Genomic DNA, 25,650 nt, shown 5'->3' with positions numbered 1-25,650 from the left:
AATGAATGGCTTCGGTTGCGGATTGGAAACCCGTCAGGTTGGTCTACGCGCCGCTTTGTTGCAGGTTCCCCTGGTTGCTCGGGGAGAGCTGGCGCGAGACGAGATTGTTTTGGCGCGTCAGGCTATAGAATAACAACAGAAGGCAAACGTGTGCATCAGGCGATGTCGTGCGGTCGCGAGTACCGATGCTCAGACCACAGCTTTTCAATGACGGACTGCTTGGTATTCTTGGGGCTTTGCTGCGCAGCTTGTCATTGCTGGGCAACCAACTACCGGAAGTAGCGGAAATGCTTTGAACGGCTCGCCAACGGAAGGATCATGATGGCATGCGTTGTGGAAGTTGTGTAGGACAGGGGGTGTGCATGCTAAGCTTCTGCAATGACTCTGGGCGTCAGCCATCCCCGAAAGCATGACATAACGTCAACACGTTTTGCGGTCTTGCGGTCCTGCGATCGTCCGTCGTGGAGCGTCTGGCGCGAAAATTCAAATTGTCGCACGACCTGGGTCACGCTCACAGAGCCGGTCAGGGTCCACAGGGCCCACCAGATTTGGTGTTTGGGATTCCTTCTCGCGGGGACGTGGAGCTGTTCCGGGCTCCTCGGAAGCCACGCATCGTTCGGCCCAGCGGGAGCCCTAGAACCCTAGAATAAGCAGGGTACCCGGATTCGACTAGTCGCGCATGTCGATATTTGTTGTTCCCGCGCGGCTTTGGTGCTCGTACGTTTGTCTGTTGGGTGACGGCTTTGAACCCAAATCACACTTCCAAACAGTAGCATCCATCCGCAGGTCGCAAACGAAAGCGATACCGGAGGAAATCGTGCAGCGACATCCGTGACTTTTGACTTGACCACGCAGCCTGCCACGTACCTTAAGAGGTACATGTTCATTAGTGAAATTGATTTCCGGCATTGCGGAACCCGCAGGATCGATGCTCACGGCTTACAGTCTTGCAGTGGTTAGATTAGGCTAATGCCCTGCAGAGGACTAGCAATGGCTACATGAAATTCGCAATATCCATTCATCTGCCAGGGCGAAGGACGTCGGCTGAGACTGAGCACAGGTCTCATTAAACTGTCCAGCCAAGCAGTCATTGTAGAACTGCGCCGCTCACCGGTTACAGCAATTCGCTTCCTGTGGCGCCTGGGGAGGCACAGATGCTTAGAAGCACTCATCAGCAGTACGACCAGAAAGCTTCATGTTACTTTCCAGGGTGCGGCTTGTGCCCCACGACAAACTTTAGGGGACGACTGAAGATTCCAGCAGATTTCCTCGAGCACTCATAATTTTCGTCGCGAGCCTCACGAGGCTGCAGCACAGAAAGGATGAGCGCACGGACAATCGACTCTTCCGAGACCGAAATGCCCACCCGCGTCGTCCTGTGGTCAATACATATCGAGGCGTGGTCTCAAGTGGCCCGTGAAGGAGGGTCTGCATCTTGGAAAGGTGCGGCGATCACACCCGCAATGGCACAATAGCCGTTACTGCGTCCTTCAACCGGCATAGTGGTGCGCGAGGATGGCGTTGTGTGTCCGAGTCACGATCAAGCAGGTGCGCATAGGTCAGAGCAGGCGGCAGGGAAGCATCAGATTCCGCGATCGCGAATTCTGAACAGGCTCTGTGACAAAAGCCTCAGCTTCATGTCGAGAGACTGGCTCGCATGGTGATGAGATGGTGCGGCGACGTGCAGTCCAAGACTTTTGGTGGCGTCCGCTGAGCAATCCTGCCGGCTGGGTGCACTTGGCGGCGTTGGCGAGCACGGCAGCGACATGGGGTGTCGCGCCGCAGAGACATGCTCTGCTGAAGTTTGCAAGTAAAGGCCAACTAAGTCACGATGGTGGCGAGCGTTGGGTGCACTTGTGAAAACGCGCCATGGTGGGCGACGCGCCACGCTAGGCCCCCGCTGTGGGGAGCTTCCTTCGTTTCAGCTCAGCCCCAATGACGCGGGGAGCTCTTGGAGCTCCAGGCACACCTACACCGACGCTGACACTCTGGTCGTACTCGCAGCGTCGCCCTGTTTGCCAACCCTGTTGAATACTCACAGCTCCAGTTGAGACGGTCGTCGCTGCCTCTTTTCCCCCCGCACGCTTTCCACCCGCAACCATGACAGGCGGCTACAGCTCCCACGGTGACGAGACGACGCGCGAGTACTTCCACCACTCGTCGGGCCAGCGCGTCAACACCGACATCGTGCTTGTCGAAGCTCTCCGCAGCCAATACCGCAATCTCGATCTCGTCATCGTGCCCGAGCGCGGGACGGACCTCCTCGCATACGCCTCCGCTGGCCATGCCACCCTCACGCCGCTCGAAGACCCCGTCCGGGACCATGTATACGGCGGGGCTGTCAAATGGCGTCAGTACATCCCGCCAGCACGGCGCCTGGACCCTAGCCCCGGCGTCTATGCTGAGCACGTCGTGTTTGGCAAATACCTCTACAAATGGAAAGACCAGGAGTTGATTGTTTACGTCGCATCCGGCAGGGACGGCGTGAGCTCGTACCCGGATATAACGAACCAATACGTGCTCACAAACGACACCGACAAGGTCGACGAGCTGATCAGGGAGGTCACTCTGTGGGGCCAAGAGCTCCGCAACGAAGTCTGGGTGTTCGACCAAGGCTTCTGGCAGAAGAGCTACGAGCTCTGGCATTCGGTGCAGAAGAGCCGCTGGGAAGATGTCATTCTCGAAGAAGGGATGAAGAAGCAGATCATCAGCGACGTGGAAAACTTCTTTGACGGGCAAGAGACGTACCAGAATCTGAAGGTGCCCTGGAAGCGAGGAATCATCTATTATGGCCCACCCGGAAATGGAAAAACTATCAGCATCAAGGCCATGATGCATAGTCTCTACCAGCGCGGCATCGATGGCGACAAGAAGCTGTCCGTGCCAACCCTCTATGTGCGCAGTCTCTCCTCCTTTGCGGGCCCAGAATATTCGCTGCAGTCCATTTTCACCAAAGCGCGTCAAGTAGCTCCCTGCTACCTCGTCTTCGAAGATCTCGACTCCATCGTCAATGATAATGTGCGCTCATACTTCTTAAACGAGGTGGATGGCCTAAAATCAAATGACGGTATTTTGATGGTCGGCTCGACGAACCATCTTGATCGCTTGGACCCAGGAATCTCCAAGCGACCCAGCAGGTTCGATCGCAAGTACTACTTCCCGGATCCCGATTACGCCCAGCGGGTGCAGTATGCCAAATATTGGCAGGGCAAGTTGAAGGATAACGACACGGTCAAGTTCCCAGACGACCTGTGCCCTGCTATCGCCAAGATTACCGACAAGTTCTCCTTTGCATACATGCAGGAGGCTTTCGTTGCCAGTTTGCTCGCCATCGCCGTGCGCGGTAGCGACGATGACGACGCCCAGCAAGTCGCGTACAACGACATGCAAGCCTTGCAGCGGGCGTTGGCGCAGACCTTGGGACATTCAGATCTAGACGACCTCGTTCTGTGGGAGGAGATGCAGAAGCAGGTCAAGATACTGCGCGAGGAAATGGATGAAAAAGCGCAGGCACAGGCCTCAGCCGTGCCGGCACCACCGCAGGCTTCGGCTGCCCCAGCGCAGACTCTGTACCAGAGTAGTCAGTACGCAGGCCAAGCTAGTGACCAGATCCCTCGGCGTCAGGCGCGCAGCTACCAGGACGAGCTGGATGCGATGATACATGACCCTCTGCGGGTGTCGGCCGAACGTCTGAATGAGGCACTTCGTCGCTTTGGCATTTAGCGGTTGCAAATCAGAGGCAGAGTGGGCGTTTGGTGGGCATGGAGCATTGGTCTAATGACTACATTCAAAGGACGGCTTATGACTGATATCCGATCCTTAGTATACAGTAAATCGGTTTTGAATATCGTTACAGCTGGTATTAAGACAAGATTCATATCCACGTTGCGCTCTGTCGAGTTGTGTGGGTACCGTTGCACTCGCTACTACTCAGCCTGCTCTTTTTGCTTCTGACGCTCCTCCTCTTCCGGCGTCCGCGTCTTCAGCTGCAAGGCGTGGATGCCGCCCTCCTGTGCCAACTCGTCCTTGAGCAGGGCGTAGACCATGCGGTGCCTCGCGGGCTGCATCCTGGCTTCTTTGAACTTCTCCGACGTGATGGCCACGCTTTCAACAAGTCAGTGTCTCCATCTTGTGAAAAGTATATCGGTGCGTCTCACCGGAAGTGTGTCTGGTGCGGTCTTCGTTAGCTGTTGTCACATGACTATGAAATGACAAGGAATGCATGCCTCTTTGCTGGTGACCCCCTGCATGGCCTTGTGGTGCGAGTGCAGATGCGAGTCATTGTGTATCTCGAGCGTTGTCGGCTTGAAAGCTTCGGTGAGCTGGATGTCGGTTAGTTTGACCGTTGTCTCAATCTCTGCCTCTTGCCATGCCAGCGTGACGTGCCTTTGCGCGCATCACGTCTTCCATAGGCGTCGTGGACTGCGCCATGGTGGATGCAAAACGCTTCGAAGCGACGGCTGCCCGACGCAGGAACATCAATGGCCGCGGAACCGCAGGCGTGGGTTCTGGACGGCTAGTGTAGAGGTTGAGGCTGATGAGGCTCTCGGGGCTAAAAGTGCAGGCCGAACCGAGCGCCAAGGGATTCGAGGATGGTTGCGGAGGTGTCGTCAGAGGGGGAAACGCATTGAAAGGCGGATTGGAGACGGGATGGCTGGCGCGTCGGAAAAGACCAATCGACCCGCAAGGAGTGTTTCTCCAGCTTTGCAGCTGCGTTGCGGAGCAGAGCGAGGTGAGTATTGAGAGACGATGGTCCGCGGCATCCACTTGAACAGCCCCGATCTCACTGCCGAACGACGTGCATACAGCGTCCAATACCCCGGTCACGCCCTCCTCCGGCCTCATGTGGGCGCAAAGGACCCCGTTACCACGCGCACTCGTTTTCGCTAGTCGCCTCCGCTGCCCTCCCTCGCACTGCTGCCGCGCCGCGTTTTCAATTGCTGCCGTGAGGATGGCATCGACGCTGCCCCGCCTGCCCATCTTCGAGGCCATCAAGAAACACGATGGCAAGTCGGTGGCGGTGATCCACGGCCTGTCGGGACGGACGTTCACGTACGGCGAGCTGGTCAATGATGTAGCGGCGGCCAAGGACAAGCTGCAGCGGAATGCGGGCGGGAGGAGCACGGCGGGAGAGCGCATCTCGTTTCTCGTGGAGAACGGCTACGACTATGTAGGTGCGCATTGAGAACGGCCCCGTCTGCCCTCGCGCGCCCAGTCGTCCCAGCTAACATGGGCCAGTGACGCTGCTGTCGATTCTGGCCGCGCATGCCATTGCCGTCCCGCTGTCGCCGACGTTCCCTGCGCACGAGCTGCGCTACATCATCGACCAGAGCGAGTCGCTCATGCTGCTCTCGTCGGACAAGTTCCAGGACAAGGCCGACGAGGTGCTGCAGGAGGGCATGCAGACCAGCCCCATCAACTACAAGCAGGACAAGATCATGATGGGCAAGACGGACGACTACGTCACGCTCGAGGAGCCCGCGAGCGACAAGGGCGGCATGATGCTGTACACGTCCGGCACCACCAACCGGCCAAAGGGCGTGCTTCTCGCCCAGGACATCCTCACCGCGCAGTCGCTGTCGCTGCTCCAGGCGTGGGAGTATAGCAGCAGCGACGTGCTCCTGCACGTGCTCCCCCTCCACCACATCCACGGCACCGTCAACGCCCTCCTCACGCCCCTCTTCGCCGGGAGCACCATAGAGTTCCAGTTCCCCTTCAACGCGACCGCCGTCTGGGAGCGCCTCGCAGCGCCCTTCCTCCCGAACCCGAACCCCGCAAAGAAACCCGTCACCTTCCTCACCGTCGTCCCCACAATCTACACCCGCCTCCTCGCCTCCCACGCTTCCCTCCCCGCCGAGGTCCAAGCCGCCGCCAAAACCGCCCTCCACCCCTCAAACATGCGCCTCAACATCTCCGGCTCCGCGGCCCTCCCGACCCCCGTCAAGTCGGCGTGGACCGAGCTCAGCGGCGGCAACGTCCTCCTCGAGCGCTACGGCATGACGGAAGTCGGCATGGCGCTGTCGTGCGGGCTGTCCTTTGCCGACCGTGCAGACGGGTCGGTGGGGTGGCCTCTGCCATCCGTGCAGGCACGCCTCGTCGACACGGAAACGCACGAGGTCATCGAGGTTGGCGAGGAAGTTGACCCCGCCTCCGGCCGCGAGCGCCACGGCGAGATCCAGCTCCGCGGGCCCACCATCTTCCGCACGTACTGGCGCAATCCCGAGGCGACCGCCAAGGAATTCGTCGACGACGCGGACGGGAAGGGCAAGTGGTTCAAGACGGGGGACGTCGCGATCCGGCGGGCCGTCGAGGGCGCGGGGAAGAGCAGCCAGACCTGGGCGCGCGGCCCGCTGTATTTCATCCAGGGCCGCAAGTCGGCCGACATCATCAAGACGGGCGGGGAGAAGGTGTCTGCGCTCGAGATCGAGCGCGAGATGCTGAGCCTCCCGCAGGTCGAGGAGGTGGCTGTCGTGGGCCTGCCGTCTGAGGCGTGGGGCCAGAAAGTCGCCGCCATTGTGGTGCTGAGTGCCGAGGGCAAGACGGCGGGGCGCGGCGGGAGGCCGTGGTCTGCTCTGGACATGCGCAAGGCGTTGAAGGAGAAGTTGGCCAACTACAAGATCCCGCAGGAGATGAAGGTCGAGGAGAGCATTCCCAAGAATGCCATGGGGAAGATCAACAAGAAGCAGCTTGTAAAGCAGGTTTGGGGGGAGGCGCTGGAGGCGAATGGGGCGGCGAATGGGGCGATGCAGGTGCCGAGCGGGAGTGTGTAGGGAGATTGCAAAAGCGCGGCGTGTTGTACGAATATTGTGGCAAGTTGATCGTAGATAACCATCACCAATGATACAATGTAGAACCTATTTCTGAACCTGTTCAAGGAAAAACGCTGTGTGTCGACTCAGGCTAACCTATATCCAGCGAAGGGCATGGTGGGCGGGACGAGGAGAGTGTAGGTGGTGGGTAGGTAGATAGGCAATGTATGCACGCCGACCTGTCCAAGCCCACGTCCATGCCTCGGAGAGTGTGGGCGGGGCGGTGTGCATGCAGCGAGATCATCATTGAGGGCCTGCAACATGGATTGTAGCGATGCTGTGAGTGAGTGCGAGGGCGAGGACAAGGAGTATGCCAAATGGGATGACGATGAGGCATGGCACGCCTTTGAAGCAGACTTGGGCCTGGTGAATGGCGCTTCCTTGGAATCTCCAGAGTTCGACGAGGCTGGGCCAGAGTCTGATCATTCAGTGTCAGATAGCGCCGACGAAGACGAGTCTGCGCCCCAGGACAGGAAGCATTGGATGTGGACACGGACTCGAAGCTATGTTCAGACCGAACCTGGCAATCAGATATCTGGGACTATAGCTATGGATCAAGTGGCGGTGTCTTTGCGCATTCTCAATACACCAGACGACCGTAGAGATACCATCGATGGACAACGAATGAAAGTGGTCAGTGGTCATGACCGAATCTAAAATAGAGATGAGGCTCTTTGTGACTCGCAGACGTCTTCGCACCCCGTTTCCCGTTGAGTCGGTCTTGGTACGGTGCTGAAAGACGGTAGTAAATAGCTTTGTAGACGCAGCGCAATCAAACTGCGCACTTGCCTTTCCAAGCTTGATGAGAAGCTCTTGCTCAATTTTAAGTATAAGAAGCACTCTTCCACTAAGCCATTGTGCTCCTCCAGAACATGTTTTTGAGGTCCCCTTCCCCAGTCTCCTACATCGACCTAGGTGCCACAGGTGGCAAAGCGGAGATGAGTTTCCAGCGTTGAAGACTGCGTAAGGATATTGAGCAGTCTTGTAATGTAATGCTGGATACCGCGGTGGCTCTTGAGGAAGATCGGGAGTCAACACAACGCTTTGAGTGGGAGAAGAGAATTTGATCTTGAGGAGAGCTCTAATCATGAAGACAGAGAGTTTGGGAGAAGTAAGAGAGGAGTAGACGGGGGCGGTGGTGGAAGAACTCGAAGAGTGAGACTGTCACATGGTTGATAAGATTGTAAGATGCGTGGACTAAAACAAATTAAAAATCAATATAAGACGAAAGCTTTCAGCTAGAATGAGAATGAGAATGAGAACGCGAGAGGGGGGGGAGAGTGGGAGCCTGATGGGATGAGAGTGACGTGACACCCAAACAATAGCTGGTGACGGGAAAGTAGGCAGAGAGAAGAAAAGTAACCATTAAATTCCTGGCCTTAAACGCAGAGTCAAGATAACTTCCACTTCTATCCCTGAACTGAAATCACATTCCAGCGCATCTCGAAACTCGATTGGAATTCTGAGGTCTTGAAAGCTGTACACTTGTCTCCCGAACTCCTCCAAGAGTGAACATGTTGATGTACCTGGATGACTCTTACTGTACTCTCCACACAAAACGACATAATCTTACAATCTAGGCGTATCTCCAATCCTGAAAATGTACTTCACAGCACTCTGCTTCCCCTCTTTCAAATCCTTCAGCGCTTGTTCTACGCCCTCAGCTCTCACTTCGAACGGATGTCCCTCGAACGTCCCCGCCTGCCACGCCTTCGTGAACCACCGGCACGTTACAAGACCCAGGTCGCTCCATCAGCCCCGTGAGCCCCGTCCTCCTGATTGTGCACGATGCCAACAGGGGTAGTGCTCTTCGTCGCACTCCCAATGTCGAAGTCACTCGGCAACAGAAGATTGATTACAGGGTGTGTTTGTGTAGAAGTTCATACAAATATGATATATTGTTACCCTCCTTCTATACCCCTACTTATAGCACTTCATGCTCGAAGTTGTTGCTTCCTGGGAGAGCAGAATCGGGCCGCTCTCAGCAGCTCCAGCTGGAGCCAGATGAGCAGTAGGATCTATCTAAAGAACAGATTTACTCACCCTCTCTGCAGTTTGGCCGCAGGGATGACCCAGGCCCTATCTCTAACAACGTTCCTACACAAGCCGTATATCCCTCCTCTCCCACTGCCCATTCGGCAAAATAACCCGCATCTTCAACAAGCTGCGCAAAACCTCTTGCGTACTTGCCACCTCCCCATGGTTATCAACACCCACACTCCACAGCCCAAATCTCCGTACTGTCCCCGACGCAACTTCCTCGCACAGCAAACAGTGTACATCGCAACACCTATCTCCTCCAGTCTCATACCCATCGCCATCATATTCACACACATCTACCTCATCAACATTCACCCACGCCCCCAGGAATACCACCACCACACTGCCCTCCCCCCGCGCCCACTCAACGCAGTAATCCAAATCCAGCTCTTCATACCCCCCGTCAATCCCCTCTTCGCGAAACGTCTCGTGGCGGTCCAGCGGTATAACGGTCCGTATGCTTCCTTTTACAGTCCAAGCCGTGATCGAGAAGCTAGGGTGGAAAGAAAGGTAATTATACTGCCTCTGCACAAACTCCTCTACACCGACCTGCCTACCCTCAGCATGCGTAAAGGTAATTGCCACATCATCAGCGAGCGCAAGCCTCGTCGAAGTCCCGGCCTCAAACGGATCCCGGCCTTCCCTCTCCTTGTGCCTGAGCGCGGTGCGTGGCGTACACGTGGACATGTCGTTTGCCATTTTCCCGGCCCAGGACCACGATGGGAACTTGGCGACCTCTCTGCTGTACGCAGGCTGCTCCGGCGCGCTGAAGAAATACCCACTCCGCGAGACCACGAACCATGCGAGCTCGGCCAGAAACGCGCTTTGAGCAGTGAGATGGGGCAGCGCGAAGATATGCAGTCCCCAGAAGTGCGCGAGGACGCCTTTCAACTCCGCGTGGTGCTTGTAGGAATTGACGACGCCTTGGAACGCGTTCAGTGCGTCGGATGAATAAGTCAATTCACGCTCGTAGTAGGTGTAGAGATCTGTACGGAGGGTCCAGACGAAGGATGACCCTTGGGAGGATATCGGGTGGCGGAAGGGGGCGAGGGAGGTGTAGGAGGTGTGCGTTGGTGTAAAGGAGGTGGTGGGGTCGGCGAGGGGTGGGTGCAGCGCGGAGAGGTGAACAGAAGAGGGGCATTGGAGGGCTAGCTGGGAAGGGAGGAAGAGGAGCCGGCGGAGGGAGAGGCGGGCTTCTTGGTAGGTCCTGTGGTCTTGGGTCAGTTTCACCTACAAATGGTACCTAATGTAGAGCGCGGAGGTAGAGGCAACTTACCACCCACGTGTATTCCACTTCGATCGCCGCAGTTCGCTGTGGTGCAGCGGAACCACAGAAAATGAATGGATCCCTACATGCAATTTTTCATGCGGCATCATCGAGCCCGGCCGCACGCCGGGTAAGCCCATCTCCGGACCATTACCTGCAGCCGCGATGATGGTAAGCTCGGCGTTCCGGTATATCACGTCCATCATCGCGAACAGCCTTTCCTTCTCCTCCTGGTCAACCTGGTTGATGCAGTACCTATCTACCCACAAGTAACCCACGTCTAGCTCTAGTGCTACTTCCATCGCATCTTCGATGGTCCTAGGCAGCGTCGGTGGTAGATGGAGCGCAGGATGGTCGGCGCGGCCAGCGATTCCCCATACATAACTCAGTGCCACGTAGGGACACGACGGCGGGATTATGGTTAGTGATCGGGCCTTGCAATCTATAACTCGGAGACTGGGCGTGCTTTGGTTCGGCGCCGTGGCGCACAGAGGATGTTGTTGGTGGCAGTACCGGAGCCAGCGCTTGATGGCAGCATAGTCCGGTGTGTCCCTGGGCATTTTTCTTCCCTGATCCTCCCTCTCAGCCCCCACGTGCACATTCACAAGCGAGAATTCCTCGTAGTATCCCTTGGGGGCGTCGATTCGACACGAGTGCACGTAGCTCCCACCAGGCGCCGCGCGGTACTGGTTCCACCATATTCTAAGGCGGTCGGGCCGGTCACCGCGAATATCCAGGAGCTGCAGTAACTGGACGCAAATCGTGCAGGATGGGCGCATGGACTCTCGCAGAAATTCGTGTAGGGTGGGTTGGAGCTCGGTGGACGGGTTTAGGAACTGAACAGACGGTGTAGCCAGGGGGAAGGGCGGGCCGGAGAGAGATGTTCGGTCCAGGCTTCTGCAACGTGCGCAGATGTTGTCGTCGCTGCTGGCGGTGTAAAAAAGTACGTCATTTGCTTGGAATGCCGTTTGGTATGGTGAAGTGGCTTCATTGGTTTGGGTCGGCTCTGCATCTTCTCCCCGGGGAGCTGCATTTCCTTTAGGGCGCAATGGGGTGAAGATGTCGGCCATTTTCGAAGACGAGAACATACGAAGCGTAATTGCATTTCATGATGGATAATTTGCATGGTATCACTGTCCAGCCGCCAGGATGACCTCGTAACGCTGCTTGGTGTTTGATGTGCCACATTGTTGCATGCTGTAAGCGCCTGGGGGTATATGCACCAATAGAGAGTCGCTTCAACTACCCACTGTTATACGATGCAATATTCTGCGTGGGATACAGGATACAGTTCGCAGTAGGTGTATGACCGTGAACTTTCTGAGTGATTGCTCTTGTCTGCTTCGTACATGCTATCTCTCCTACTTTCCAAGCCTCTTCTCCCTGATGAACCACGCGAACACGGCGCTCCCCACAACCAAGCCCAAGCTCACAGCCAGTGCAGCCCTCGCACTCTTGCTGTAGCACTCCCGCACTATCTCTTTCAGCTCCGGTTCGAGATTGCGAAAGTACGCCAGCGACGAACGCACGCGCTCTGCAATCTCCCTCGCATTTTCATCCCCACTGAGCGCGGTTTCCAACGTCTTCCGCAGCGTCTGATTAAACGCAGTGGCGCACATAGAGATCCCGAATACCGAACCGAGCGAGCGAAACAAGTACGAGCACGCAGTAGCAACGGCCTGGTCCTTGTGCTTTGCATTCGCAATCAGTCCGATTAGAGTGGTGGTGACGCCTATGCCGTTGCAGAACGCAGTGATGCACGTTCCCACCACCATAGCTGGAATATATTCCTTGACAAGACCCGCGAAGAGCAGGACTATCGCCAGGCCAAGGACGAGATTTGAGTACCCAATCACTGTGATCCAGTAGTACTTGCCTGTTTTCTTCATGTATATTCCGCCGCAGAGCGAACCGGTCACGCCGCAGATAATGCAGGGGACTAAGAGGAGCCCGGCTTTCGAGGCAGAGAGATCTGCGATGACCTGCCAGTACAGTGGTATGAAGAACAGAGCCGACAGCCAGCCCGCGAAAGAGAAGAAGTTGCACAGGTAGCACGCGAAGAGGGTGCGATTGAGGATGATTCGGAGCGGCGCGAGGGGATGGCTTGCAATGTACTTCTCGACGAGGATGAAAATGATAAAGAGAGGGCTCATGCATAAGCCTGCAATGGTGATCCGATCTGGTGGAGAGGTCATGTCAGCTATGTCTGGAAGGACGCCACAGTGCAAAGAGAGCTTACTATTCCAGCCCACATTCGAGCCGTGATCCAACCCAACTAGAACACCCGTGACTGCCACTAGGATGATGAAGGCTCCCAAAAAGTCGATCTTGGTGAGCTTCTGCAGCCAATGCGAGTCATCGTTTTTCGGCAGATGCAGCACAAGTGCAACCGCTGCAACCGCGACCAAGCACATTGGTCCCTGGGCCATAAAAGCCCATCTCCAGCCAATGCTGTCTGCGAGCAAGCCTCCCAATGGCGCTCCTGCAGCAGCCCCGGCCGCGTAGATGATGTTCAAATAGCCCTGCCATGTACCTCGATCCCTAAGGCTCACCACATCGCTCATCAGAATCGACGTGATGGTGGTCATGCCGCTGCCACCGACGCCCGCGAACGCTCTTGCCGCGATTAACTCGCCAATATTTCTAGCCAGCCCGCACAGAGTCGATCCGAGCCCGAACACGACGTACGCGAAGAGGAGGCATGACTTTCGTCCGAAGATATCGCTGAGCTTGCCGTACAGCGGCTGGAAGGCAGTGAGCGTGACAAAGTAGGCGGTGGCGATCCACGAGGTTAGGTTCAGCGCGTGCAGCTCCGTACCGATGGTGCCGTAGGTGGAGACGACGAGGGTCTGGTCCGCAGCCGAGAGAAAGACCTGAATGGGATGAGCTTCTGAAGTCAAGCAATCACAAAGCTCGGACAAGGCTCACTCCTATACATATCGCTGGAAAAATATACTTCATGCGCTTCCTAACGTCTGGCATGCCCTGGTGCTTCGACGCATCGCCATTGCTGATCTGCCTCTCGATGTCGCCTCCTGTCGCACCCGCAACTGCATCCTGATAAACCTCTTCGGGCGCAATGTTTCTATCCGCGTCAATAGGATGCGGTGACACGGGCTGCAGCGCTGGCTTAGGGAGCAGCGGGGATGTCTCGCGAGGAGGCATTGTGGTGTTTTTTCGCTGGCCAAAGCCAAAAGCTCTGCGCGGAGGACGTGAGAGCTCCGATTACAAAGATCGACGCCCATCACCTAAGCGGCACCATTGCGCATTCGTACAAATGGCGCATGGAGCGTCTACTTCGAGGCTGTGGAGCTTGAAGGATGATGCAATTGCGCGTGGATCTGGGGCCTTATCGGCGGCGATGGCGGGTGATTGGCTAGTGAGCACCCCGCTAAACGGTTCGTCAACCGCTGTTATGTTCGCTCAAAGATGATCTTTCAACATCGCGCGACAGAAGAACCACCTGAAAGCACTCCTCGTCGCCCATGGAACGTAGCATAGCATAACGACCAAACGAAATAGTCATTATACGAACTGAGCAAAATTGAATTTCCATCGAAGCAGAACCGATGACAAAGATAAAGGGGAAACATGCCAGCGTCTGCATCTAACCGACCCTGCGCTCTTACATGGACGCGAAAGCTGGCGTTATAGCACCGATCCCGACTTGTGCGACACGTTGTAGCCCAAGTTGACAGAGGAATCATTATCGTGTGACGACCAATTGAAAGCGACCAGTGTTGCCTGACCACAATCTAATCGAGTCTGTTCACCCCTCATGTCTCAATTAAGCGCAGTAGATGCTACTCTATGGGTAGCGCGAGAGACCCAGAAGACTCCCAGGAGACTTCAGACCTGTTGCTCATATTGGTGTCGCCACACTGAGTATGCAAAGCAGAACCAAATGGCGCCAATGCGACGCGTACGTTGGTCCTTCGAAAGTAACATCTTTTCAAATATAGGGAAAGGGATTAAGGGTATCGCACCAAAGCCGCAGAAGGGAAGGATTTATGACATTCTGAGCTGACATGCTGGCTGAGATGCTATGCGGAACTGAGCTACCTCAACTAAAATAACTCTGAAAACAGCACAGGTAATGACGGGGTTCACAGGGCTGATACACAAGCTTGGTCCAAGGACCTCATCAGGGTAGTCTTGAGCAGCCGCAAGCGCTTACGCCTGATACTTCAGATGAGCATGTTTGCTGACTGCTTCTTCACTATCCATATGGACTTCTCGAGTTAGGGTATCACGACTGCAGTAGGTTCGGTATATGGCTTATGGTAAGCCTCGACGGCGATCAAGTCTTTGCTTGTACACAGTAATATCTCAACTTGAATACAATCCCGCGCTCACTGCAGCACCCACTTTATCCATACTACAATGCTACGGGTCCTTAATATAGAACCAAACCCAACTTCTCAGAATACTAATGTTGTCACGCAATGACGCCAAAGCACTAGCGACACTCAAGCTCCACATCTCAACACGCAGCATCCCCCTACCCACTCCTTACACAGCAACAACACCCAACCCTTCACTATCCGCCTCTTCCCAACAAAGGTAACGTGACGTGCTGACATCTATGGATCCGTATTCCGACCTCGCACATGCACGCTTGCCCACGAAAACGCTGCTGCAGCGCGATACCGCTTCCAGCGCCGCTCATGCAGGTGTCTCAGTCGGCGGCGCTCACGCAACGCAACCTCTCCGTCAGCGCCCGTAATCAGCAATAGAAGCGCCCTTGGCGGGCGGAAACGAGCGCACCTCGTCCTCTCGTCTCATGGCTCGTTATCCGCACATGCGCTGCGCACGCAGTGCTTCTCCGTGAGGGCAACTTGATCGTACGTCTCGTTGTCCAAGAATACCACAGGTACGAAGCTAGCAGGGAAAGAAGGCACAAAGACTGCACAACAGTCCCCGGAGGCGTCCTGCAGCTGCACATCACCCCATCCTAGCGGCGATCAAAGGCCCCAGTGCAGTGCAGCTCCCAACAATGCCGCCACCACGCCCATAGCGACGCAAGGCAGCACTGGATCGCAGCCGTGCCTGTTCAACTCGGGTCCCTGCTCTCGTCTATGCGTTGCTCAGCGAGCTGCTATCGTCGTGGTGCTGCCTGGGTGAGGCGTCTGCGGTGCGAGGCCAGCGGCGTGGAGCAGGTGCAGAAGGGCAGGGATCCACCTAATTTGCGGTCGTGTTGCGCGGAGGTAAGCATAAGGCTGGGGATGAACGGAGAAGGTAGCGGTCGTAACCGTGGTGCAATCGACAGAAGTCTATCAGCCGCCTTTAGTTTTTCGATGTCGGTTAGTAGCAACGGCCATCGCGAAGTGAGGTCAGGAGCGGCTAGATGTCCCAACATTAGAAACTCTCGATTCCTGCATCAGGACCAGGATGAGGCAGGCGAGGTGGGAACTTGCGATGGGCTGCATAAACTACCGTTGGGGCTACAGATCTAGTGCTGGCGACGGATACCAGATTTGGAGCCTACTAAGTAAGTGTATGCGGAGACGTGGGGAATCACGTGCGAACCATATGTTCCAGTCAGCCTCGACTTCTCCTCTTAAGTCTCAGCTACTACTGCAAGGCATGTTGTTTGCTTCGCTTCCGAGGCGAATCCACAGCAGACTACTGCATCATCTCGATAGACACACATCTCATGCATTCCCCTCTCGGCAGACAAGTTCTACATATGCGATCGTTGTGTCGCGTCATCAAAGTCCCTCGAGCAAGCCTAGGTAAAATCCCGACCAAACAAACGATACAACATGTAAAGCAAACGCAGTAGAAGACGTCCTAAACTCCAATCGAATCGAAGCCAGCACTCTACCAAGGAATCGCTCTCGCAAAAATCAACACCCAGCCCTCGTACACTGACAACAGCATATGTTGAAAATCTCACTATTGGTATCAAACTACTAATTCGTCTATGTTGATCGTGTTCCCCAGAAACACTTGACTCGCAAGGCTAGTACACTCGTTTCTCCAGGATGAAGATTAAATCAGTCGAGCAGTGCAGCGTACCAGCAGGTCAGATGATCTAGCTCCACTCGAGTGAACACTTCCAAACTCCCCAGTCTTGTCCAACTATTCGGTCCTTTATATGGTAACACACACGGATTGTGGTGCGTGAATGCCGGGGTGAGGGATGTACGAGTACCGAGCGAGGATGTGTTTGATATTGACTTGAATGTGACGAGGTGAGTTATGTTATGAATCGATATCCCCATTGCGGAGAGATGCTCCAGTACAAGTGCTCTACACAGGCGCGCACTCGCAGCGTCAGCGTGCAACCCGATATCGCCACACACGGGCGCAGACACCCTCAATAAAGCAAAGCCCTTGCGCTTGTGGCATGCATCAGATGAGAGGCGATCAACATGTCTCCCCAACAGCGCCAACGCGGGCCTCGATGCCGCAAACTCCGACTCCGATGACCCTCCCCCATCCACACCGGTACGCTACACGCGCAGCGCGAGCTTCGGAAGGCTTGAGCCGCGCCCGCGCGCCTGGAATGACTGGCACCCTAGATCGATCAATAGCGCAATCCCGTCTGGTGTACCAAACTCGCGTCCCCGCGCGCCAAGGCTGGAGAACACGAGACAACGACAAGACTCGACACTAGACATGCAGGCACGCAGGACGGGTTTGGTGACCAGGTTAATATTAGATTCAAATGGTAAAAGGTGCCCGCGAGACGCGAAGCAGAGAGGAGAAGAAGGGGGAGGGGAAATCTAAGGAGCGAATGTATCTACGTGTCCAAGGACCGCTCGTTGCGTGTCCGGCTTTTCCACAAGTCTAAGGAGCGTCTTTGTCCAGTCACGGTTTCCCAATACCACCCCGCACGCCATGGTGTCGTTCTATCATCCATACATACTATGAAGCAGATGCGTGCGCTAGCAGCACTTTTCATTCTCATTCGCAACGCGGCATCTACCAGCCGGTGCCGTAGCCGCCCTTGGTGGAGCACTTGGTGCTGGTGATCACCTTGCTGGTGGTGCAGGGGACGACCTTGGTGATGGTCGTGGGCTCCGACTTGGTCTTGGTGTAGACCTTGGTGTCGGTCTTGGTCTTGAGCTTGGTCTTGGTCTCGGCGCCGACGGAACTGTAGCGCGTCAGTTAACTCACGGATCGCCAGTAATGCAGCAGAGATCCTTACGTTGTGGGCTTGGTCACGAGGTTTGTCGTGGTCTTGACATAGCTCTCCGTCTTGGTGACGTAGGAGGTGACTGGGTAGACCTTAGTCTTGTACTCGGTCTTGTAGCCAGTCTCGGTCTAAGAGTGTTAGTTGGGATCAGTGGTGGCCTGCGTGATTATTACCTTGGTCACGTAACCGGTGCTGGTGTAGGGCTTGGTGTAGGTCTCCGTCTTCGTCACGTAGACGGTCTCGGTCCAGGGCTTGGTCACATAGGCGGTGCTTGTGATGTACTTGGTGCTGTCGTAGACTTCCGACTTGGTGGAGTACACTGAGGGGTAATTAGTATGAAAGCAAAGATCACTTTGGCTTGGGCTACTTACCAGCAGAGCAAGTGGTGTCATATACCGGGGGTGGCTTGGTGGTGGTCTTGTATCCATCACCCCCTGGGAAAGCAACGGCGAGGGAGGCCGAAGTGAGGAGGATGAGGGCGTTTGAGAAGAGCATTTTGGATGTGATAGGGCTGCTTGCGAAGCGACTGAAGTAGGCTTTGAAGTGAAGCGAAAGTGTTGGAGAGGAGGCGAAAATGCTCTTGCTGTGTTGCTTCTAATCTTGATGGAAGTGCACATCTTTATAGTCAATCCTGGCCTCGACCAGATGCCCTGTCCGCCCAAGCGGCCCACATCCAGCCTAAACTCGTGGCACTCGTACTCACACCGTATACTGCATATACGGATCAGAGCTGATCAGGTTGTCGTGGGCTGGGATCAGGCCATGAGAATGCTGCAGCTAAGTGACAGGATTTACGCCTGGTGGTAGGGCGGCCAAGCTCTACAGCGCCGAGCCGATGTTGTAGACGTCTGGTTATTGGAGGGAACTGACGCAGGCTGTCATCATGAGGCTATTTCTGAGATACGTGTAGGAATAGTTTGTTGTCTAAGCCCACGATAAAGACTGAGGTAACTCAAAAGCAATAGTATGTGCATGGAGACTAAGCGACTGAGTGGAGATGGTGACAGCCGAACGAGATTGGCGGATCCTGCGCAAGGCTGGGTCGCATCGAATTCAGTATCACCACCTGTGGAGCTCGCGGGAATCGATGACACAGTTCGTCACGTGGGCACAGTTTAACGATGGACGAATGAGGGCGGTTCGCTGTAACTGCTCTCCAATTTTTTCATTGGCTGATTCTTCGCGCAGCGGCGAGAAACTGTTCGCCTTACTCTTTACAGCCATAAGGAAGTGGAGAATTCGATGATCCCAAGACATGTGCTGCAGGAGCTTGGGAACACCTAGGCGGAGGGCTAGTGTGAAGCCGGGCTTTGCGGGGAGCTCTTCTGCTCCCCGTCGGTCTCAAGTGGTCCACGAGCATCGCTCCTGTTAGCTGTTGTAGACCTGAGTATAAAAAGACGCCAATGGATGCACGCTCTGGAATGCTCGTGGCGTCACGCCGGCGTACCACAGTTGATGTTTCTACTTTGAGAGACAGCTAAGCAACCGATGAGCATATGCGTGCAGCCCGCGGAGCCTTACACCACGTCGAATGTCTTGGAACTCTCCGTCGGAGCAGTCGGAAGTCGAGATCACGTTCAGACCGCAAGCGAAGAGGTGAGCTTCCAATGGACAGTGTCGCGGGGGTTACACGGCGTGAGCTGGGCTGACGATGTCTCTCGCTGGCACAGAACAAGACGGGACGACTGGAGCAGTCAACAGAGCCCAGACGGCCCGATGGTCCCTCTAGGCGAGGTGGATTCAGTGCAGACGTGAACAGATGGATATGGTGCGGAGCTCGGTGGTGAGGAAGCACCGTCACTGGTTCGTGACTTTCGATCGCGGATCGGAGAAACACGTCGGATGCTTAGTCACCCGAAAAGCTGTGAGAGCCGCGATATGGCAGCCAGGTGCAGTCCCGGTTCACGCGCATTGCGGCCGCCAATTTGTCAGGCTTTCACCATTCGGACCCGTTTTCACCGGCGTCCAACTCACCAACGGTCGCTGAGCTGTGCCGTCCGTCCCCGCCTGCGAGCATGGGAAGCTGATGCTGCACCCGCCCGAATCGTCTACCCGCAACAACTTGTGACCTGCATTGCGCCTGCAGGCACATATGGAAGCTATCCAGAAGCTCCCGATCACTCGCATCATGACCCGGTCGACTGCACCACCGGTCAATGCACCTCCGCGGCCGCCGCCAGAACCTGCATACGAGAGCACGCCCATCACGTCCGAACGATCCCTACGACAGCTGTCCATATTCGCCTTTGGCGCTGCCAGTTTTCTCGCTGCCACGGCCATCACTCGCCGCGCCGTATACAAACGCCACCTCCGTGTCAAGCCTACCTTCTATGCCCCGAACACCAACCCGCACGAGCACTTCAGCCCGCTGCATGACGCAGCGCAAGCTCTCAACCTGGCGACCATGCACTGTGTCAGCTTAGCTACGATGGGGCTGGGCGGCACGATGTGGGCATTCGACATAGCAAACCTCCAGGAAGCACGGCAACGACTCAGGGGTCGCCTGAACTATGACACGATATACCAGCCAGGCGATGCGGTACCTGACTCCATAATGGACTTGCTGGTAGCCGCGCAGGAAACGGCCAGTACGGAGGACGAGACCAACAACTCAGACACACCAGAAAAGTCTCGATAACGACAATCCGACATGTACGATAAACTGCGGTTGTAATACTAGTGTACATTTAGAAGGCTGAGGATCCCGCTGATGTATCGTTGCATCACGCCCGTATCTTCTCAGCTGGAGATATCTTCCAAGGCTCCATTCGGTTGCGAACACGAATTGCAGCTCCGCCCGTTTGGCGTCATGGACAAAGTTCGACCTTGCAGATCATCGCTTGCCTTTGCTCAAGTGAGTGAATCAATATCCGCTCAGTTGACAACACGTGCAGTTAGCTACCCAGCCGTCTGGCTACTGGAGGGGTACATGGCTTTCTGGCTGCTGGTCATGCGTATTCGCTACCGATCGCCCAATAGTCGGTTCCTTGATGTGTCATCGACCCGAATGCGCCGAGAACCTCTTGTGTGACACGCACTTCAGCGCCTTCCGCAGCCGCCCGACTCAGCCTCATCCGTGTCGTAAAGATAGAGCTTGGGACCTGAGCGAAGAGGGCCAGAGGCGTCAGGCCCTGATCAATCTTAATCACGCCTCGTAAAGGTCTTAGGTGTTGTTTCAAAGCATCTACCGTAAACTTCAGTGTCAGGTACACAACGTTGAGAAGTAAGCTTGCCCGCTATGTATAGTGTAAAGTCAGACGGAGAGTTGTACCAAGCAGCTGGTAGAGCATCGTGCTGACAGGCGAACTCGAACGAATCCTTCACAAGTCTTTGCACAACTCATGCTTCTGTGCTACTATATCCTCCGCTATAATGCCGTTCCTGCTTCGCCCCAACTATCATCGAAGTTAGCTTAGCCCATCGCATCTGCCTCTGAACAATCTAAGTGCATAGTCGACGTGACTCGCCCCAATGAATGACGCACACAACATGCCAGCCGCCCGTCCCACAGCTCACCGACTCCACGCCTTTGCCCTACCAAACCCCATCGCCATGACAGCTCACCTCACTCTCCGCCCCGCCCCACCCCACATTGCATCACATCGCTTCATCACTCTCTGCGTCTTCCCATGTCATCTCCGTCACGCAGCCCCCTCCCCTTCCCCAACCCTCACCCCCATAACCCCATCCCGATTCGCCCTCCACACGCCGTCGCCGCCCTCAAACCGCTCCAGCTTCCAGATCTCAGCGCGCTTCTTTGTCTCCTCGAGCGCCTCCTCGCCCGCGCGCCATGCTGCCTGCCGATGCGGCGCGCTCACCGCGATGACGATGCTTTCCTCTCCGATGGGGCACTCGCCGAGCTTGTGGATGATGGCGATGCGCGTGAGGGCATGTTTGGCGAGGAGGGTGGTGGCGATATTATGCAGGGTGGAGAGGGCTTGATATGTTAGCTAGCTATGTTGCAAGGGTTGTGGTTTTGCAGATGCGTGTAGGTTCCTGATAGCGAGAGCAGCGGATCCTATTGCATACAGAAGTGGAAGTGAAGGGGCATGCGTACCGAGCGGTGCGTAGGATGTGTAAGCTAGAGAGGAGACAGGGAGGTCGTTGAAGGTGTCGCGGGTTGTGCCGATGAAGAGGACAGTTGCGCCAGCAGATGGGGACCGGACGAAGCGGGTGGCGGCGAGGGAGTCCAAGGCGTGCGGCGTGAGCTCGATGTGGATGTTTTCTGTCGTCTGGGTCACGGGCTCGCTGGGTATGTCGGGCTTGTAGGTTGGAGGTTCGGTCGTCGACATGGTGATATGTGGTTCGAATGTAGAGTTCTTGCAACGCTGTAAGGACCCGGGTGGTACTAGGTGCTGCGACTGGCTATGTTAGGATATTTCTTAAGGATAATTCGGCGCATCTTCGAGTCCTAGTTACTCATCGCGGAACAGCATGCCGTCCGTCTTCTGCGCCCCGCGGCGTCATGAGAAAAACTGGGCTGGAAGCTTCATACCGATGAGTTGATGTACGAAAGCTAGGATGCTTGAGAGATAGGCTGTACTATATATCCACAAGATTATGAGATGTAAAGAATAGGTAGTGATATCAGGTGCGAAGGATATGTTAATGGTGACTAAACCGGCGATGTCCGCGGGGCGCACAAAAGCTGATTGGCTGTCAACCAGCCTACATCCTCTTCACGTCTTTCGCAGCACTGCGCGCAGCGCCGAGTAGACATACTATACTGCAATTCGTGAGCACATTTTGATCTCGATGCAAGCATCTCTTTGCTCGGCCCTTCCAATCTTACGACCCCACGCCCTCCACCGCCTTCAGCATCTTCTCCCTCCTCTCCAAAGCCTCCTGAACCCACACCGTCTCCCTCACATAGTACTCCTCAAACACTCCAACTCCATTCTCCTTCTCCCTCCCCAGATCTACCCACTCCGGCTTCGTACTTGTGTAAATATGTACCCTCTCCCCACCCGCGACCCTCTTGAAACACTCCTCATCCAGCGTCCCCGCTTTAACATACGTCACAAACCTCGCGTCGCCGTAGTACTTCCATAACCCGTCGAAGCACACGGGGCAGCGCGCGACAGTCTGGCCGTTGCCTGAGGGCGTGGGCCCGGGGATGAGTGCGACGGGCTGCGAGACGGTAGGGTCGAGGCGATATGAGAAGTTGGAAGATTCGATGATGCTGTTGACGGCGCAGATGGAGCCGGATTCGCGCTGGCACCACGTGCAGTAGCAGATGTGGGTTATTAGAGGTGAGGCGGTGAGTGTGTAAGAGAGGGCAGCGCAGGAGCAGCGGCCGGTTAAAGGGATGAAGGCGGAGAGTGACATTGCGTATAGAGAAGGATGTGCTTTAGAGATGCGTGTCTACGTGGAGAATTCAATCTTTTCAAGATGTAGAGAAAACGCGCCCTATCGTGTACGCGTCGTGGAGAGCAGGCAGCAATGACTAGTGTGTAGACTGACTAATGTGCCTTTACGCAAGTAGCTCGCGAGATGTACCTGAAACCCATGGTTTTTGAAAGTGGGATGTGAAATGGCTTTTGAGACGTTCGAAACGGCATGAGCATGTGCACAATGCGCCAATTGGGAAGTCGTCCTTTCGGTCTCAACAATTTTCAGCTCCTTGGGATCATCGCGTACCGGCTTGCCATCTCACTGCATTCCATCGCGCCTAGAATCGATGTCCCAGCTTTAACATTCCAGGTGATGATGTGCATAACAAGTCACAGAAGTAACTGGGAACAACCCGTTTGAATCAAGCGATCGTATTGTGCCCATTGCTCAGCGAATTGGGATTGCATGGGGGCTCCGCGATTGCTCCAAGTTCCCTAAAGCGACCAGTAGTAGTGATGTAGAAAGCTAGTTGCTGGCAACACTACGACCGGATGATCTTTTGATTGTAAGCTGAGATCAGCATTTCCACTGGCTGAGAAAAGTCTTCCCAAGGCGCAGTCGTGGGAGGGTTTGTATACAAACTTTAAGATATAGCCGAGGTCACATACTCTCCTGGGTAATTACGAGCCTGCGATGATTTGCATCCCGGGCATTAAAGTGACCAGCAGCTTCGCTCTCGAACGATCCATTGGGTTCTTGGTACCGAGTCACCTGCATGCTGGCATCGGTCCACCATCACGATCTCTCAGCTCATTCAGACCAACACTCTGCTCACCTTGGCCAGCTATCGCCATCGCCCAACTACGCCTTTCGCTTGCATCGTGGTCGGTTATGTTCCGCAGGCGGTCAAACCGCGCAACGGCAGCACCTTCCCTCGCTGGAAGCAAGTCCGCCCATCCGACAAGCGAAACGCTTGCCATGCACCTGCGGCAGCGCTGACCCTATGCGAGGACATCGCCGATGTCAACAAATTATTGAATAGCTCGAAGCAGTTCGCCCAACAAATTTGGCTGCTTACGGTAATGTAAAGCAGTAGGGGTACAGGGAAGGGCAGACCCAGCAAAGATAACCGGCGCAACTGCGGCAGTACTGTAGCCGGCTCCCTGATGAGCAAGACAAGGTCCTGCTTCCGATATAGAATTTCATGAGATGGGGATCAGCTGTCACAGACCTTTAGGTTGCCTTTACAGTGCCAGTGCGCTTGACGCTATGTACTGATAGCGCCCATGAAGCCCACGTGAGGTGGACCCACAGCCGTTCTCCCTATGAAGGGACCCTCTCACTTGATGACTTGGGCGATGCTGCGACTAGAAAGTCTCCTGAGGCTGCGGATGCACGATGACACCGACCCGCTCGTGCGGCATGGTAGATTCCACCTCCTCGTTTGCTCTTGAATATTAACTTGCTATGCAAGTCACGTCTACCTACCACTTCCGAGCCTGACGCTTGCGACAGAGCTACTGCATTGTCGCCAGCGGATCTGTTGATCAGCTTTGCAGAGTTCTGGGCCGGTGTCTCCTGAATCCTAGCAATACCAGAAACACTTATGACTATCGCGCATCTCTTCTAAGCCACGTGAAAACGAAACGGAGCTATCCGGGGCAAGCGTCACGTGGGGTCGGTCAACTGGTGTGCTCGAAACCTTGGCTGCTTAGTGCTTGAACCCCGCCCCGCTGTCAATGTCACTCGCTGAATACCCGGTGGTGAATGACAGTGCTGATCAAAACGAGTCAGAATCGTTGCGTAACGCGGACAGCAAAACCCATTGCTCCTGACCTTCACTGGACTTGTAAGGCGTTCCGCCTTTATGGAGCGCGGTACGGCCCCTTTGGAAAATCGGCACGGCAAGCTGAACCTTTCAGAGCAGTAGGCCCACTTGTGTGAATGTTCACTAGCACCAACGAGGCAAGTGGGGCCGTGCGTGGGAGGAGAAGAGACAGCGTACGCCAGGGCAGCCACGCGGCAGCTCATGGGCGGAGAGTTTCGTTTCACAACGACATTTCGCACTAACCTTGGAAGTAATGGTCGGAGCCACACATTGCATGCATGTAAGCAATTCGTATGGCATCTTGATGCTGTTGTTTGAAGTTGCTACAAATGTCACGTTGCGACGGTACGGAGGTACATACATGTCCAAAGCTTCCTGGACACTGACTCAATACGTTACCCACTGCAGATCGGAATTTCGCGGGTTTCCAAAGCTTCTGTCCTCGTCAAGATCACGCATTGATCCAGCGCAAGATTGAGCCCATCAAAGCGTTAGTGCATAGCAATGCTATTATGATCTCAAAGCGCCTTGCTACGTCTCTGAATCGAGCCATCAATGCAGCGTGAATCGCAATGCTCGGAAAGGGTTGTGGGCCAATCAATGGAAGCACATGCTTCCATTGAGACCTCGGGATGGTAGCGTGTTGGTATGATTTTCCCACAACAATCACGTCCTTATCACCCCCACCAGGGGAATGTATCTAGTGAAAGCTTAACACATGTGAATTGAGCTATCATGGGGGTGGCAATTCGACCGTCTTTTACTGTGCGCATGCATCTACGTACTATTCGCAGGCAACGATTTAGTAGCCAACACTTGGAGCTCCCTGCACATGTTAAGGTTCTGTGGATGGTGTCACTATACGCGGCTGTACAGATTTGCACAGGCACAGCGAAGCTGCCAAAGAGAATGAATACAAGGACACGGCAGTAGTGGGGTGTAGAGTCAAGATGGAATGCTTCTGGTAGTTGACCTCTGTACTTGTGTACTATTTGGATCCCGTCGTGTCGCCCAATACGAGGCACCGACCCCAGGAACCGTCGGGGCTGGCAAAAGGAATGCAACGATATATTCTGGCGCTCAGTGAAGACGCAAAAAGAGATTGGACTTGCTGGGAATCGAACCCAGGACCTTTCCCACGCATTCACTGTCCTGTAGAGAACGCAAAGTGCTAAGGGAAAATTATACCACTAAACCACAAGCCCTAATCGTGATTTGATGAACGGAG

General features: G+C 55.2%; 10 protein-coding genes and 1 non-coding gene across 11 annotated transcripts; 3 read left to right on the top strand and 8 right to left on the bottom strand.

The window, feature by feature from the left end:
* Positions 1 to 1,196: 1,196 nt before the first annotated feature.
* Positions 1,197 to 1,831, bottom strand: CC84DRAFT_1161541 (uncharacterized protein). The gene has a single exon (XM_018177768.1). It carries the CDS (start codon positions 1,766 to 1,768, stop codon positions 1,583 to 1,585), a length of 186 nt encoding a protein of 61 aa, XP_018041012.1. The 5' UTR covers positions 1,769 to 1,831; the 3' UTR covers positions 1,197 to 1,582.
* Positions 1,832 to 1,950: 119 nt separating this feature from the next.
* CC84DRAFT_1161540 (P-loop containing nucleoside triphosphate hydrolase protein) lies at positions 1,951 to 3,910 on the top strand. Its single transcript, XM_018177767.1, has one exon. It carries the CDS (start codon positions 2,101 to 2,103, stop codon positions 3,721 to 3,723), a length of 1,623 nt encoding a protein of 540 aa, XP_018041011.1. The 5' UTR covers positions 1,951 to 2,100; the 3' UTR covers positions 3,724 to 3,910.
* Positions 3,911 to 3,926: 16 nt separating this feature from the next.
* On the bottom strand, positions 3,927 to 4,431 carry CC84DRAFT_1213953 (bola-like protein; the record flags this gene model as incomplete). The annotated part of the gene is made up of 4 exons (XM_018182591.1): positions 3,927 to 4,104; positions 4,158 to 4,168; positions 4,242 to 4,322; positions 4,402 to 4,431. 4 exons carry the CDS (start codon positions 4,429 to 4,431, stop codon positions 3,927 to 3,929), a joined length of 300 nt encoding a protein of 99 aa, XP_018041010.1.
* Positions 4,432 to 4,951: 520 nt separating this feature from the next.
* CC84DRAFT_1213952 (acetyl-CoA synthetase-like protein) lies at positions 4,952 to 6,770 on the top strand (the record flags this gene model as incomplete). Its single annotated transcript, XM_018182590.1, has 2 exons — positions 4,952 to 5,174; positions 5,239 to 6,770. 2 exons carry the CDS (start codon positions 4,952 to 4,954, stop codon positions 6,768 to 6,770), a joined length of 1,755 nt encoding a protein of 584 aa, XP_018041009.1.
* Positions 6,771 to 8,824: 2,054 nt separating this feature from the next.
* On the bottom strand, positions 8,825 to 11,334 carry CC84DRAFT_1237568 (HET-domain-containing protein). Its single transcript, XM_018183904.1, has 2 exons — positions 10,126 to 11,334; positions 8,825 to 10,056 (listed from the first exon to the last, which is right to left on the bottom strand). Exons 1-2 carry the CDS (start codon positions 11,202 to 11,204, stop codon positions 8,907 to 8,909), a joined length of 2,229 nt encoding a protein of 742 aa, XP_018041008.1. The 5' UTR covers positions 11,205 to 11,334; the 3' UTR covers positions 8,825 to 8,906.
* A 39-nt stretch (positions 11,335 to 11,373) lies between these two features.
* CC84DRAFT_1161539 (MFS general substrate transporter) lies at positions 11,374 to 13,420 on the bottom strand. Its single transcript, XM_018177766.1, has 3 exons — positions 13,045 to 13,420; positions 12,356 to 12,989; positions 11,374 to 12,295 (listed from the first exon to the last, which is right to left on the bottom strand). Exons 1-3 carry the CDS (start codon positions 13,279 to 13,281, stop codon positions 11,478 to 11,480), a joined length of 1,689 nt encoding a protein of 562 aa, XP_018041007.1. The 5' UTR covers positions 13,282 to 13,420; the 3' UTR covers positions 11,374 to 11,477.
* A 3,528-nt stretch (positions 13,421 to 16,948) lies between these two features.
* On the bottom strand, positions 16,949 to 18,006 carry CC84DRAFT_491196 (uncharacterized protein). The gene is made up of 4 exons (XM_018186493.1): positions 17,632 to 18,006; positions 17,434 to 17,579; positions 17,273 to 17,388; positions 16,949 to 17,218 (listed from the first exon to the last, which is right to left on the bottom strand). Exons 1-4 carry the CDS (start codon positions 17,753 to 17,755, stop codon positions 17,047 to 17,049), a joined length of 558 nt encoding a protein of 185 aa, XP_018041006.1. The 5' UTR covers positions 17,756 to 18,006; the 3' UTR covers positions 16,949 to 17,046.
* A 1,382-nt stretch (positions 18,007 to 19,388) lies between these two features.
* Positions 19,389 to 19,898, top strand: CC84DRAFT_1184604 (uncharacterized protein; the record flags this gene model as incomplete). The annotated part of the gene is made up of 1 exon (XM_018180761.1): positions 19,389 to 19,898. The coding sequence occupies one exon, from the start codon at positions 19,389 to 19,391 to the stop codon at positions 19,896 to 19,898; it is 510 nt and encodes a 169-aa protein (XP_018041005.1).
* A 1,003-nt stretch (positions 19,899 to 20,901) lies between these two features.
* CC84DRAFT_1184603 (Molybdopterin biosynthesis MoaE) lies at positions 20,902 to 21,552 on the bottom strand (the record flags this gene model as incomplete). The annotated part of the gene is made up of 2 exons (XM_018180760.1): positions 20,902 to 21,197; positions 21,318 to 21,552. 2 exons carry the CDS (start codon positions 21,550 to 21,552, stop codon positions 20,902 to 20,904), a joined length of 531 nt encoding a protein of 176 aa, XP_018041004.1.
* Positions 21,553 to 21,810: 258 nt separating this feature from the next.
* Positions 21,811 to 22,966, bottom strand: CC84DRAFT_1161535 (glutathione-dependent formaldehyde-activating). Its single transcript, XM_018177765.1, has one exon. It carries the CDS (start codon positions 22,586 to 22,588, stop codon positions 22,049 to 22,051), a length of 540 nt encoding a protein of 179 aa, XP_018041003.1. The 5' UTR covers positions 22,589 to 22,966; the 3' UTR covers positions 21,811 to 22,048.
* Positions 22,967 to 25,525: 2,559 nt separating this feature from the next.
* On the bottom strand, positions 25,526 to 25,627 carry CC84DRAFT_t20. The gene has a single exon. It is a non-coding gene; the product is annotated as a tRNA-Ala (tRNA).
* Between the last annotated feature and the right edge of the window lie 23 nt (positions 25,628 to 25,650).

This window comes from Paraphaeosphaeria sporulosa, assembly GCF_001642045.1.
Source record: "Paraphaeosphaeria sporulosa strain AP3s5-JAC2a unplaced genomic scaffold CC84scaffold_2, whole genome shotgun sequence".
NCBI lineage: Eukaryota > Fungi > Ascomycota > Dothideomycetes > Pleosporales > Didymosphaeriaceae > Paraphaeosphaeria > Paraphaeosphaeria sporulosa.
This window is presented reverse-complemented; position numbering and strand designations above follow the sequence as displayed.

What these genes read in the sequence shown, in the direction of transcription:
- CC84DRAFT_1237568 (XM_018183904.1), bottom strand. Translation starts at nt 11,204, where the DNA reads ATGTTCTCGTCTTCGAAAATGGCCGACATCTTCACCCCATTGCGCCCT. An exon ending in AAGTGGAATACACGTGGGTG is followed by an intron (nt 10,057 to 10,125) that starts GTAAGTTGCCTC and finishes CCAAGACCACAG; the next exon opens with GACCTACCAAGAAGCCCGCC.
- CC84DRAFT_491196 (XM_018186493.1), bottom strand. Translation starts at nt 17,755, where the DNA reads ATGCTCTTCTCAAACGCCCTCATCCTCCTCACTTCGGCCTCCCTCGCC. An exon ending in TGACACCACTTGCTCTGCTG is followed by an intron (nt 17,580 to 17,631) that starts GTAAGTAGCCCA and finishes ATTACCCCTCAG; the next exon opens with TGTACTCCACCAAGTCGGAA. An exon ending in CTCGTGACCAAGCCCACAAC is followed by an intron (nt 17,219 to 17,272) that starts GTAAGGATCTCT and finishes GACGCGCTACAG; the next exon opens with TTCCGTCGGCGCCGAGACCA.
- CC84DRAFT_1161539 (XM_018177766.1), bottom strand. Translation starts at nt 13,281, where the DNA reads ATGCCTCCTCGCGAGACATCCCCGCTGCTCCCTAAGCCAGCGCTGCAG. An exon ending in TTCCAGCGATATGTATAGGA is followed by an intron (nt 12,990 to 13,044) that starts GTGAGCCTTGTC and finishes CATCCCATTCAG; the next exon opens with GTCTTTCTCTCGGCTGCGGA. An exon ending in CTCGAATGTGGGCTGGAATA is followed by an intron (nt 12,296 to 12,355) that starts GTAAGCTCTCTT and finishes CCTCTCCACCAG; the next exon opens with ATCGGATCACCATTGCAGGC.
- CC84DRAFT_1161541 (XM_018177768.1), bottom strand. Translation starts at nt 1,768, where the DNA reads ATGTCGCTGCCGTGCTCGCCAACGCCGCCAAGTGCACCCAGCCGGCAG.
- CC84DRAFT_1161540 (XM_018177767.1), top strand. Translation starts at nt 2,101, where the DNA reads ATGACAGGCGGCTACAGCTCCCACGGTGACGAGACGACGCGCGAGTAC.
- CC84DRAFT_1161535 (XM_018177765.1), bottom strand. Translation starts at nt 22,588, where the DNA reads ATGTCACTCTCCGCCTTCATCCCTTTAACCGGCCGCTGCTCCTGCGCT.